General features: G+C 41.3%; 1 protein-coding gene across 1 annotated transcript in view; it reads left to right on the top strand.

Annotated features, from left to right (window-relative positions):
• Positions 1 to 6,844: 6,844 nt before the first annotated feature.
• RELN (reelin) overlaps positions 6,845 to 14,102 on the top strand; it is a gene marked incomplete at both ends in the record, with an annotated part of 255,345 nt that continues 248,087 nt past the window's right edge. The window contains 2 exons of the mRNA XM_082013997.1: positions 6,845 to 6,950; positions 7,278 to 7,388. Of these exons, the coding sequence (XP_081870123.1) occupies positions 6,845 to 6,950; positions 7,278 to 7,388 (217 nt within the window). The remainder of the gene's footprint in view (positions 6,951 to 7,277; positions 7,389 to 14,102) is intronic.

Genomic DNA, 14,102 nt, shown 5'->3' with positions numbered 1-14,102 from the left:
GATTTTGATGCATGAGAAGCCAGGCTCTTGGGTCTAATTTTGGAATCATGCACCTGTTTTAGGTGGCCTGAGTCTGTTCACAGGTCTAAGCATTGGGCTCTTAGTGAGATGCAGGCTTAGAAGCATCTCAGAGCTTTTAAAAAGATGTGACCAATCCTTTTTAGTTTAGGAATATAAGAATAAGCTCTGGTTATATTGCTGCTGATGTCATTATAGCTGTCTTGTTACAAACTTTCAAAAAGATGTTATAAGTAGTATCTCTGCAAATAGTTCTTTCACACGGCTGATAGGCTACTCTTTGCATCAATGACAAATGATGTCTGTATATCATGTTACTGACATCTTGCCACACATCTGCAATCTATTTTCAGTTCTCTGTTGCTCATTACCAATTTAGGAAAGGAATTGAAAGCTATGGAGACAAAGAGATTTGATGGCGCATGGGGCAGAACCACTGAAACTAGTACCGTAATGCAAAGCAATACCAGATCTGATTTTAAGCTGTCTAGAGCAAGGTTCAAAACATATACATTTTTACTGCCCTCCTCCCAAGAGCTATTGGTAACTGGAGTTATTGGTGAAGGCATCACAAGTTAGAGATGGTGCTGTTCAACATGCCATCAGCCCACCTTCCAGAAAAGTTCACTGTTGTGTTGTTGTGAGTCCAGTGCTTTAGTGTGGGCTTTAGAAAACCATTACTTAAGTGAGAACACTTTCAGTTGTAAGAGTGCTGTCCCTCACCCATGTCTGTGTATTCAACCATGCCGAAATGTCTTTTATTTTTGTTTTCTCTCACCTACTCGGAGAAAATCAAAACCAGTATGAGTAAGAATTCCATGGGCTTTCTGCTTTTGTTTTTGCTGGATGAGGCATAGACCTGTGATTCACATTGTTCTTCGGTATCTGCCTCGCATTCATATTTGAAATTGCTGCATAACTATGAATTTGTGGATTTTGGTTTCTTCTGAAAGCAAAGTATTTCTGTGAGCAGTAAAGGTTAGTTTGACGTCAACATCTATGTCACTATTTATTAAAAATTCCTTCTTTTTACTAATAAGTGTCTGAGTGCAATTATGGGTATACAGTTTCTGTATTCTTGTAATGATGCACAGTCCACCATTAATTTACAAATACATTTATCAGCACACTGTTTTGAATGCATACCTCTAAAATTCTACTTGAGTATTTATAGATTGTTTGTCACTGCAGCATCTAAACAGGACACCTTTAAATAAGGCATCAGAGCTCATGTTCTTCTTACTAGCAGTTTCATCTGTAGTTGGCATTTCAGGGGTGATTTGGTATTTTAAGGATTTGGGCTTAGTATTATCTGTGCCCTCTAAGACAGCACTACATGCCAGGATGGGTTTGCACTTGTGCTACTTGTGTTTGGCATTGCATAATGGTAGCATAAAGACACCATTGCCTAAAAGAGGGAACCAGCTTGGCAAGGGACAAAGAACATCTTCCATATGTTGGTTCATCTTTTGCACAAACTCTTCCCAGCTTGCTGGGACTGCAGGTAATGAGTCCAGAAATCCGCTCTGGGGGCATCACTTCATTTCTACTTTTAAAGCCATTGTGAGCAAAGCCAGAGAGGGAAAATTAGGAGCAGAAGGAGCCCAACATGGACTTTTGATCAGGTCATGTTGGCCAAGAGATGCTGAGACACAGACAGCCATGGCACGTGCCCCTGACGGATCTCCTCGTGCTTGCTGGGCTGCTGTGTGTTCCCAGGCCCATCTCTGAGCTGGCGAGGCTGGTGCTGGGGGCACCGTGAGACCCTACTGCGGGCTGACATCTCGCCAGTCTTGGTGGTGTGGTGGGAGCGTGCTAATGGCAGAGCTGTCTCTGTTCTGCCTCCTGCAATGAGCTGGTGTCTCTCTTGCCTGCGGGGAGAACACGCAGCGCCAGATGACAATCCTGGCACGAGGTGGTAACACACTATATACCAGGTGGTTTTTGAACATTGGTTGTGACCAGTTCCAGATGCTAGTCAGAGATGTTGTTTAGGAGAAGGTATGTTAGCTTTGTCGTGCCTGCGGTCATCCTCCTGGCACACCGTGTGCCCAGTGCCTGCAGGAGCAGCATGGGTAACATTTAACCAAACTCAGTATTTGCCGATGAGGCAACAGAAAATGAGACTCAGAGGATGGACTGTGTCTGTGCTGGTTTCCGGGGTCAGTTGGTTCAGAAATGAGTTCTTCCTGATCTTCTGAGCTATATAAGGGAAGTCGGCATTTGCACGTAAGCATGTGAGCTTGGGCGGTCCCAAGTACACTGCCTTCGGGTCGCATTCTCACTGCTGCCTGTTTTAGGGAGTGTTGAGCTCTGCTGGGCTCTGAATGTAGTGTGACGTTGACAGCCTTTGCTGTTTTTGGTGTCAGCCTCCATTTCTTTTTGCAGTCTCCTGTGAAAGCCATGACACTGTGAAAGAACAGAGGCCCCTCTGAACAGTGCTGTTGCACACCTGACTTGCCTTACTTAGAGACTTATTTTTTGAGGAGTCAAGCCAAAAAGCGGATTACTTCAGTATAAGTAATTTATGTCTTAAGAGGAAAGTTTCCAGCCATGGCTCAGGTGTGCAATGATGCAATATTACAGTATCATAAGGAACTGGCTTTGACATTGAGAATAACCTAAAAAAATGCCTGTCCTTGCTTTGATGCAGGGAAGTCTCATTTTGGGAAGTTCACTGTCTGCGGTGATCCCATTTCACATACCAAACTTTTTTTCTGTTTTCTTCATGGTATACAAAAATGCATTTTCACACTGCCACTATGTGTCTTGACTTACATAAACAGTATATGGGGCTTCAGATGTTTTTGCTTTTATTAATTCTTTCTTGAACTCTGTTAAACCTCCACGTGTCATAGCTGTATGTCTACATCTAGTCCTTTTCCTTGTCTTAAAGTTTTTTATCCCAGTATCATCACGAGCAGCTGCAAATTCTGTGGAATTTCTGTATATATCAGCCCTCTTGGTGATGTTTAGCTGATGCTAAAGAGCAGCCAAATTGGGAAGATCTGTCAGTGGCAGGTATCCTCTGGAATGATCCTATTCCTCCACCTGGCAGTTTTCCTGCCTTTAAGGTTTAGATACATTAATTGTACTACTTTTGAATATTTTGAGTATCAGTCAAAATGCAGCTAACTTTTCAGAGAGTATATCAGTCCCTCAGGAGGACATAAGGCAAATTTGATACAATTAGTTACACAGATGAATAGATTTCTGTAATATTATATATAACGTGTAGCGTGTAACACTGGAAACGGTGAAAATGAAGTTCATAAGAATAGTGTGAGTTTCTCAGAAACATCTGAAACTAACTACAGTTCAAAACCCACTTTGTCTCTTCTGTTATGCTGCTACCTCCACCTGTGGTATAATTTCAGCAGCAGCCTCACAGCCTCCTCCTTCCTGACCCGCTTCCTCCTCCAGGCGCGTCAGCTCCCGGCATCGCTGCTCCTCGTCCCACGGGAGGCACCGGCTCCGGTGCTCTCGCAGAAACCTGTTGTGGGAAGTGCGAGGCGTCTCGGAAGAGAGGCTGCCACATCCCCTCCATTCCCAAGGAAGCAGCGCCCCAAGCTCCCCGGGGACGCGTGGCGTTGGCAGGATGAGGCCAGCCTGCCTGCGGACTTAGCTGCTCTCTGCAGTGACTCTAGGTGAGCGCAGCAGCGTGTGTGCGCTGAGCGTGCAGGGAGTCGCAGTCGGCAACTGCCCACGCTTTTTTGGTGGAAAATTCAACTGAGCTGATGACTCTCAGGAATACAGTTGTTTCAAAAAACTGTATGCGACCACAACCATTGTACAGAAGGAAGGGTAGGGCAAAGTGGCGCTGGAGGCTACTTCTGTGGTATTTCCCAAGCCTGATATGATTTTTTTCATGGAGCCATTTTCTAGGCTTTTACAAAGTAAACTGAAGTTTTCCACCTAGGCCATGTATTCCTATATACGTGATTCGTGAACAAGTGAGACAAGTGAAGCCAGAGCTCCCCACTCGCCCCAGTGCAGCATCCACAGGGTGCTGCTCTGTGGGGGGTGGCAGGGTCCAGCATCCCCCCTGCCTGGCTGAGTGGTCCCCAGGGCTGGGAAGGGCTCCTCCCTTCTTCACTTACCCAAATTTTCCTCCCAAGGAAGGGTGTTGTAGAGGATGAAGCAGAGCCTGGTTGGACTTCTCGTAGACGAGACTCACTGCTGTGTCGCCTGTTGGGTGCCGGGGGCAGGTGTTGGGGCTGTGCCAGGACCCCCCTTGCCTCCCGAGCCCCAGGTGCCCTGTGCAGCTGTGCCCCTCCAGATGTTTTCCAAGGTTCAGGTGGCTCTTGGCTCCAGCCCTCGCTCCTGAAGCTGGATATTTGGCGTCAACTGCATATGGCACGATCCAGTGTAAAGGCCGAAACAAAGCCTGGCAGAGGGGATCTCAGAGGAACCTTGTTGCTCTTGGAAGGGGAAGGCAAGAGCCCTCGGTAACAAGCCCTAGTCCCAACATAAAATCACGGTCCTGTTGCCGGGCTGTGTATTAGCATAGCTTTCCTGTTCTTGGTCATTAGCACTTGGCATGGTGTGTTTTCTTTCATTTTATGGGAATTTGATATATTTCAGCACTGGGTAGAGAAAAAAAATCATCACTGAGAATGTCATGATTAATTTTTTTCCTCTTGAAGAACTATGAAATTATTCTGAAATGTATGACATGTGTATAATAACAGCCCAGTGCTCTGTTGTTAAAAAATGTGTTAGAGGCGTTGTGCAGTTTCCCAGAGGCTTAATGAGGGAGCCATACTGTGTTGGAAATTTTTCAACAATAAAAATTGACCTATTACATGCTCATGTAAAATGAGGGTTGACAATCACACATATATGTCCAAAATCAAATACAGGCATTGTAAAATATCACTTCTTTCCCAGAAAGAAACTGGTCACCTGTTCACAGTAGGATTTTGCATTATATCCCATTGAGTAAAGAATAAGATGCTTCCCCACAGGGACACAAAATGGCAGCAAAGTACTGGCCTGGTGCCTTGCTATCAATGCTTCTCACTGCCTGTTTTGCCAAGTTTTCAAAAATAACACATAGATATATTTTTTTCAACATACATTTTGCCTTTTTGTTGGTTTAAAAGCACAAAGGGAAGAAAAGGTTCTGTACTATTCACCCCTTCATCATCAAAAGCAGGAAGAATTCATTGTTTGCTTGTTTCATTTTCTTTTTCTCTCCATAACACTTATTTTATTTTTTAAAAATCTAGTCTTTTTAGCTGTTCTTTTAACATATATCTCAGAAGTGGCCTCTTACAAATTGAGCACATGGCTCTGAACCTGCGGCTGCGTTCAGGGAGATGTCTGTTGCAAAACACTGAAATTTGGAGTCAGGGGACCAGAGAAGTTGCATTCAGGAATTATTCAGCACACTGTTGAATAATCAAAGAAAGGCAGATAATGAAATATAAAGAGTTGAAGAATAAATTTAACTTGGTAAATGTTGCTCCTCTGCTTAGAACAAATTAAACCACTGTCAATGTTTGCGTGTTCTTTAGATATTTAATAGTAAGTTTCAGCCGATGTGTACCCCAGATGAAACACCGAATGACTGATGGGATTAAAAAAAACCCAACTTGTTTCACTGCTGAATGCGTGTCAGCTGTGGATGTACTCACAGTACCTTGCTTCAGTTCCGTGGCCAGTCGCTGGCTCATGATGTTTCCAGTAAGGGAGAGCAATACAGGGAGGTGGAACGTGATGTAGGGAGAGATCAGAGTTTATCAGCAATCCCTGTCAAGCACAGATCTCTGTGTTTGAGAGGGAAAAATGGATTAAAGTATGAAAGTAGAACCAGTGTGGTAACTAAGGTCTTGGTGCATCTCAGTGTATGAGTACAAGTAATGAGAATCTTCTTCAGCAGGCATATCTTTTTGTGTAGATCTCCTTGCAGGTTCTTTGCCCTTCATAATGCAACTTAAAAAAAAAAAAAAAAAAAAAAAAAAAAAAAAGTCCCATATGGTAGGCCATAGATTTGCAGTGCACTTTATCTGGATTTAAACAAATATGGGTAAAGATGGTAGAAAAGTGTGATATTAGACAGACATTAGAGGTAGAAAAGGATGATATTAGACAGACAAAGGTGAGGAGAGAAAGAAAAGAAAATTTACCTCATTGTAAAGCTATCTAATTAATTATTATTTTGTAAAATTTCCTAGTCCTGATTTTCAATTCAGAGGTATGCAACCTAATGTTAGAATAGGAAATAAATTTTTAAAAATGGACAGGAGATTATTATGAAGCAAAGAAGGTTACGTCCCTCTAGGATCGGAGAAGTCATTCTGGCCATAGAGGATATTGCATTTATATAAAAGGAAAAACCTAAACCTGTCACTTAATAATTTATGTCTTTCTAAGATAGAACCACTGAAGCTGATGATAAGTGTACAGTGATACAATCTGAAAGATACTGAAGTAGAAAAGTTTGCAAGAAGTGAATAAATATTGCAAGTTTTGTCAATTCTAATACAGAATATATAGATTCCAGTGTTACTTGTAGATGCTATCTGTATGTTTTCTTTACAATTAATATCTAATAATCTCTTAGAAATACATTCATGAGTTATTTAAATACACATACTCTGTAATGACTCAGATGCCCATATAACTTAAGTATGTAACACTGTAATATGTACGACAACCATAACTTGGCACTCAGTTCAAGTCCTGAAAGAACAATACCGTAATCCTGGTTACTTCACTGCTTTTACTATTGCAATGCTACATTTTACTAACTCATTGTGCATTTCGTTTATAGCGTAGTTTAGTGCTTCTAGCAGAGGCAACCTCCCAAGCAGAGGTGACCATGACGACCCTTTTGATGTTCATTTCAGATCCTGTTGTAATGCTCAATTTGTGTCTGGTTCCTGCGGCAGATGATTACTGGTGCATGACTTATGCTTCACTTAGGAGTAGAAACTGAGTCAAACACCAATAAATACCAGTTGTTTACCTTGAAAACAGTCAGTTTTCTTTAGGTAAACCCTGAGGAAATTGTACAGAAGCAGACTGAAACTTGACATACACAGCTTGAAGGCTGAACAAGTTGTTTGAGGAATTTACACGGGAAAGCCAATTTAAAGTCACTGAAGTGTCATAAGTATTGGGGGAATTCAGATAAATTTGCTGTACTGAATGATGGGTTCTCATTCAAATGCAAGAGTCTGCTCACAGAATATGTACAGGATCTTAAGTACTACTTATAAATAATTACACCTATTTTATTTCTCTTGTTTCAGTGACTATTTCTACAAGTACCTTCTTTGATGGCTTGCTGGTAACTGGGCTCTACACTTCCACCAGTGTTCAGGCTTCCCAGAGTGTTGGTGGTTCCAGTGCTTTTGGATTTGGTAAGTCCAGTGTAATTTACATTCTGCAACCCAGGGTAATGAATACTTGGTTATAGAGAGGACATCAATAACAACACAATTACTGAAACAGGTAAATTTAGCTGAGTAAGCAACAATACACGGAAGTCAGTGGGAGTCAATGAGATAAGGCAGTGGTGGCTTTTAGACAACTTTTATTTCTTCCTCCACTTTCTTTGTCTTTGGTCAGCCTGGTACTGGTATACTGAATTATATGAATTTTCAGAGAGAAAATCCTCAGCAGCTAAACTGGTTAAAATGGCCATTTCTAAGTGGTGTGCCATTCAGTATAAATGAAAGCATTTAGCTCAAGGTGTCTAACTGTTCTTGGGCTGAAAAACTGGTTCCTTTGGGCTTATGTCAACCTACTTTTTCCATTCACTTAACAATAGTGTCTTCCTTAAAACCAGGATGGTAGTTAAGGTATTTTATATAGCCAATTATTTTCCACGTTTGAAAAACAGAATTGTAGTAAAAGGGGTAGGACAGGTTTTGCAGAATTCTTATGTATTTCAAATTCTGCTGTTGCATTCAGCAGTAGCAGCCAGGCCAGCTGCGCTAAGGACAAGCGCTTTTGAAAAATCTCTTCTAAATTTGTGCGGGTGATTTACAGCTATACCTTCTGCAGTTTGTTATTTGGTAGCATTTTTTATATCCTTACAAATAATTGTAAGAGTTTTGCTCCTCCAGTTGGCGGAACTCGGTGACCCCCTAACAAGCAATCTGGGGTACAAAAATAGGCACCAGTCGTATGGGACACCAACTGCACTGCACTTGCAGTAGCATGTTCAAATGTTCATTTGTCTTTTAGGGTTAAATATCAGTACTTCCTTCATAATAATCTTTCATAGTAATTATCTCTGCTGTGATGCATGTGAAATACGAGTGGCCTGGGCTTGTGAGTGTCATACAGCAGACATATGTTGGCTGGTAAACAAAATAATGCAACATAAATAGCACATTATTTAAAACTCTATTGAGGAATAATTTGAGAAGGACTTTGCGCCTGTGAATAGCACCACTGATCGACCTCAAACCTTTTGCTCAGTCTTTCAAAGGGAAGAGCACAGCTGCTGCAGGCATTTCTTCTCTTATATAAAATGCACTGAAAGATCCACTTTTCTGGAAGAAGTAGTACTGCTGTTTCTCCTTTCCCACCACACTCCTTACAGGATGAACCGGATCTGATGGAGTATGTGAGAAGGAAAGCACTTATCAATGTGAAACTTTTGGGATGGTCGAGTTACTGGCAATCTATTATCTTGTCATAAAATAGGTGTTTGTATCATGTCACTGGGGAGATCATGGCTCTGTACGGCAAACTCACTGTGCAAGCCATGTTTGATCACATCTAAATGTTTAAGAATGGAAATTAAGCAAAGTTTTAAGACCCTAAATAGCTTTGTGCATTTACAAAGTATGTCTGTATTTTTCCTTAGACTTGTATCTTTATCTGTGGAACAGGGCTGTTATAGTGGGTGTCTCTCAGAGACAGGTGTTAAAGTAACCTGTGACGTGTGACAGGAAAAAAACCAAATTTTTTTTAAACTTGCCAAAGGTCATTTTCTAGCTCCTGATGTGTTACTTTGACCACTCAGTTGCTGCTAAGGTAACCAACAACTAAGCTGGTGACACGTGCATTCTGTGGATCAAAAGAAGAGCCAAACCTATAGTCTGGGAAAATACAGAAGCCAAAGAGGTGCAAAAGCAGTCACATGTGGTTGGATCTACCTCATTTTGCTCGTCAATACGTATCTTCAAACATCATGCCCAGGGGAGGTCTGCTGCTCTGTCTCGAGCATGCCTCCATCCATGCCGGAGAAAAACTGCTGCCATCTGTGACCTTTATTTTGAGCTTTCTGCAGGCAAACTGTAGGGTCAGTTGTGTTGTGGTTGTTAGTTACGCAACATTTTAAATAGAAATCTCATTTTGCTGTTTTTCTTTGCTAACTCCTAAGGTTGTATATCCATTTAAAAAAAGCTATCTGAATGTTTCAAAAGAGCTGATGCTCTTGTGCGGTGTCTTTGCAGTCACAGTAAAAAGTAAACAGCGAAGGAAAAATGGCAATGGCTTTTAAACTTAATTTTATATGAGTGTTCAATCAATGATACGCTGATGGCTCCAAGGACTGAGAACTACAGAAACATTTCTGTTCTCTACTCTGCGGTGAGAGATGAGAAGGCTGGCCTCTTCCAAAAAGCATTTAGCATGCAAATGATATGTTTTAAAAATTAACGCTATTTTAAAATCTACCATCTGCAGTAGAAAAAAAGAGTAGAGTCCACAGTATTTAATGCATTGTTTAATAAAATAGTAGACAGGAACAGCATTGTTTCATTTTCTGAAGAAAACATAAAGCAGTTTCTCCAGAAACCCTGGGTCCATCTGTGGTGTCATCATTTCCAGTTAGCAAAGAAGCTGCTCCTCCTACCCAGCAAGTGATGGTGGTGTTCAGGTTAGGTTTAGCTTGCTGGAAATTATTTTTTTTTAAAAAATGTCGAGGACTATGTCAGGTTCAGAGACATCAGTTCAAAGATTTATGTGGCTTACGATAGATTAGACGGAGCGGGGTGGGGGCAAAACTGGGCCTTTAAAAGCTGAAGATGGCAATATTCTGAAATCGGGTTGATAGTGGTTGCTTATGGAGCAGGGAAGAAGGTGGGTTTTTTTTTTTCTTCCTTGCAATATTACCATTGAAATGCTCTTGTCTGCATCACACAGGAGGTCATGCTAGATTATGATAATCTTCCGGTCTTCCCCAACAATATGAAGTCTTCCCAACATACATATATCTGTCTTTTGTGCCATAAGTTACTGTATTGTGGCTACAATTATCCTTTAATTGCCCAGTTTAGGAAGTCACTTGATGGAGACACAATCATTGTCAGTTACCACAGCTAGTTAATGGTGTCAAGAAGCTTTGAAGAAAAAAGATAAAATACATTAGTGCTAACAGAGTTAATTGTGAGGGTTATGTTTTCTTTCTTTTTCAGTATATATCACGTAGCCAGACAAATAGTTCCTGGTTTTCTCTGTGGGATTATACTGACATGAAACTTGCTGAAATTTTTCTTTGGGAAACCTTCTAACAACTCTTTTAGGGAGAAATGAGTGAGATTTTGGGGATAAAAATTAATGGTTGTCATAAATATTCATCTTTTGTCCCAAGCTGAACCATTGTCTGAGTTCAGATAAAGGTAAAACTAAAACTGTAAAGCTAAAATTAGAATGGGGATAAAACATAAATGTGTACTTGAAGCCTCACTGAGGATCACTGTGAGGATCCTTTAGCAAAGAAATAATCCTTAAATTGAACTTTTAAGAATAGTGTTCCTTTCTTCATTAGATCCCATGATACAACAGATCCCTAAGCTGCATCTCTCCAATATCATTTCCACTCTCCAGTGCATACCTGGGAGTCGTTTCCACATCCTTCAGCATTGGCCGCTGAAGACTGAAGAGCAATTCCACTCTTCATCTCCTTTCCCAAGCCACACTTCTAGTCCTCAGCATCATTCACACCCCATCTCCCTGGAGACACATTTTGGACTCCCATGGGATCTCTCCAACCCCCTGTGTCCTTTCCTCCTTCTGCTTTTGACTCTATGGGTCCTTGTTGGCTTTTGACCTCTTTTCAATAGCTTGGGGCATCTGCTGGCCATGGTCTGGAGTTTATCAGCCCACCAAGGCTACCCTCCCATACAGCCGGAATGTACGTATGGTCATTTAGGGGCTCTCACTGCTCAACGACTTCTGAATATAGAAGAGGAAAGTGGGAGGCAGGATTACTAAAAAAACACGTCAAAAAGCTACAAATGTGGTGGTGGGTTTGATGGGAACGATGGCTTGCAAATAAGATTAAGGTTAAATGGGTTTGGTGGGTGGTAGGGGTACCGGTCTGTGACGTGGGATAAGTAGGAAAATACAGCTCAGCTCCTCCAAAGCCACATGCACTGGAAAGCAAGGAACGCAGTACCATTTCTGCAATTAAAGGAGAAGATTACAGAGTAATCCCTCAGCAGTGATAAGGAGCTCTGTGTGCTGAGGACCCGAAACTGCCTCATTACACGGGATCGTCCCGGCTGACAGGCTGGTTGAGCAGACAGACGCGCTAGCCGTGCACATCAAAGCTTGCCTTCGACCTGCCGGTCACACTGCATCTCACGCATTCGCACTCTTCCCGAAGCGCTCCGGCTCCCCAGCAGACTTTCACATCATGCACACATGACAAATTATTTCAAATTTAAGTTTGGTGTAGTTAGTTTCTTATAAACTACAGCAGAAAATGTAAGCCTTTATAGGTAAGCCCCAAACCCCCTAATTTTATGCAAAATCATAATTACTACACACTGACATTTACTTTTTAATAAATGTGGAATAAACAAGTAATTTCATGGCAATGTTTACATATGCATAATTTTTTCAACCTAAATTGAAAAGGTCCTTTTGAAAATCCATAGGCTCTGTATGGTAGGGGCAGTAGATTCGAAGCTCCCATTACACTGGAAAGTGTTGCCGCAGGCCTAATTGGCTAATAGAAAATGTTTGGTTATTTTCCGTGCAGGTCTATACGACTTGTAATTTACAGATGTCTCCTTTCTACCGCAAGGTCATAAAGAAAACCTAAAATTCACCAGCAGTTTAACTCTGTGGGCTACTTTATAAGAGGGTATGAGAGTGATGTTACCTGGCAACATTTTAGTGCCTGAACAGGAGAATTGCATCTGCTAGAAAGCAAAAAAGAGAATATGAAAGATCATCTTGCAATCTTTCCTCTTTGGCAATTCTTTGTTTCTATACCGTGACGGTGATCACACCTACTGTAAGTAATACACTGAGGCTCTGGGATTTAAAAAAAAAAAAAAAAAAAAAGTTATAAATATTCCTTAAACTGTTGTGAATAATAATTTTCCTAGAGGAAATCCTGGGAAGGGTAATCACCAGAAATAATTTACTTGGCATTACATTTTATCTTTTTTATCTCTTTTTTTTTATCTCTTTGCTTTTTAAATTTTTCTATTGCCTTTTGGCAGGATTAAGGCAGCCTTCACATAATCCTCTGCTTCATGTTTTGGTTACATACGTGTTTGCATGGCAGACCAAAACCAAAACTCCCTTTCAATTTATAGATGAAAGATCACTTTGATCCGGCTCTGTAAGAGCTGGGAATTGGGGAAAAGGATAAAAGTAGTTGCCTTGTCCCATATTCCCATTTGGCTCACAGGTCATAAGCAGTCTTAGGGCGGAGTGACTGTAGGTGGGTGTCATTGGTGATGCCGCTGTTTTCAACCCCAGAGGAAGAAGGGCAAAAGGGATGTCTGGGTGGCTGAAGGGCATCCACAGTGTCATCTCCAAGAAGGTAATGCAAAAAATGCTCTGGTTGCGCTCCCCAGCTCTGCTGGTGCATCAGTCTGGACCAAGTGTTGGAGGTACCCAAGGCTCCTGCTGCTCTTGGATGGGGCATGTGGTTTCAAGCCTTCAGAGGCTTGGTTTTGGCATCAGTTTATGCTCAAACACTGATGGTTCTGGGGTAATGTTTTGCTTTCAGATTTTGACAGATAAAGAAAAATATCTCCCACTAACACTGAGAGATGGAAAAAAGCCAACTGTTGGATTTTTCTTGTTAGGTGAGCCTATAAAATTGATCCCTCCTGCTCAGTCTTTGCCTCTCCATGCTTGATCACAGCTTTAAAAAGTAAGGAATAATCAATAAATGCCAGCTCTTAAAAAAAGTTTTCAGCTATGTACATTCTTCTGCCCTTGAAGTGCAGTTCCGTAACTTGCTGAAATTGCTGTAGATCCCTGGTTTACTTTGTGACAAGCCAAATGGTCTCCAGGACCCTCCCTTCACACCGGAGATATTTGCCAGAAACCAAACAGATGGTAAACTAGGAAGAAATGACCCTTGGCATTCTCATTAGAACAGTTGGGGAAATTCTAATGGGCCGCCATTTGCCTTGTGCTGTGTCTAATACCCTTTGAACTGCCACTTCTTTTTTTTTGTTTGTTACAAGTCAACTACTGCCATGTATATTTTAATAGGGATTATCAAATACAATTTGCCCAGAAGATGTACCAGCCCTCTGCTGCTAATTAGCAAAGTTTAAATAATCACTGAGTTCTGGAATAATTGGAAGGAAACACTGTTTTTCCTGCCAATGCATAATTACCAATTAACAGGAAGATAAAATATCTGTATAGCAGTCATATCTTGGAGAATTTGTTAACAGTCAATTAAGTAGTGAGTGGGTGCCAAACTGACATTGGTCAAGTTTACATTTGAGTTTAGTTTTAAGATACTCCCCCCGACAATGGTATATAGCAAAACCATGATGATGATAAAACTTTCAAAGTTTGTGCATCACAACGTTTAATTACTACTTAAATGTCTTTATGGCCAAAAGTTGACCATTGCTACAAGTGGTTGACTATCATAGGTGCCTTATTAAAAGGGTTTCAGCTTTATTAACATCTTTTCATTATCATGGCATAGGCAGTAATCACCCATGCTTACCCAACAAGGAACTGTGTCCCCAAGTATTTTACCTGCTGAGGAGGAAAATCCCCCACATGTAACTGGATAAGGCAGACAGCAATGACCCAGGGTTGTCAGAACAAGCTAGTCAGAGAGGGAGCCTACACAGAAAATACTTAATCTGGCCTAGTTTGAGTCTAGTTTGACATGGTCCAATCAG

Source organism: Phaethon aethereus (assembly GCF_964289735.1).
Source record: "Phaethon aethereus genome assembly, chromosome: 1".
In the NCBI taxonomy this organism is placed as follows: domain Eukaryota; kingdom Metazoa; phylum Chordata; class Aves; order Phaethontiformes; family Phaethontidae; genus Phaethon; species Phaethon aethereus.
Note: the sequence above shows the minus strand (reverse complement) of the source record. Positions and strands in the feature narration are given on the sequence as shown.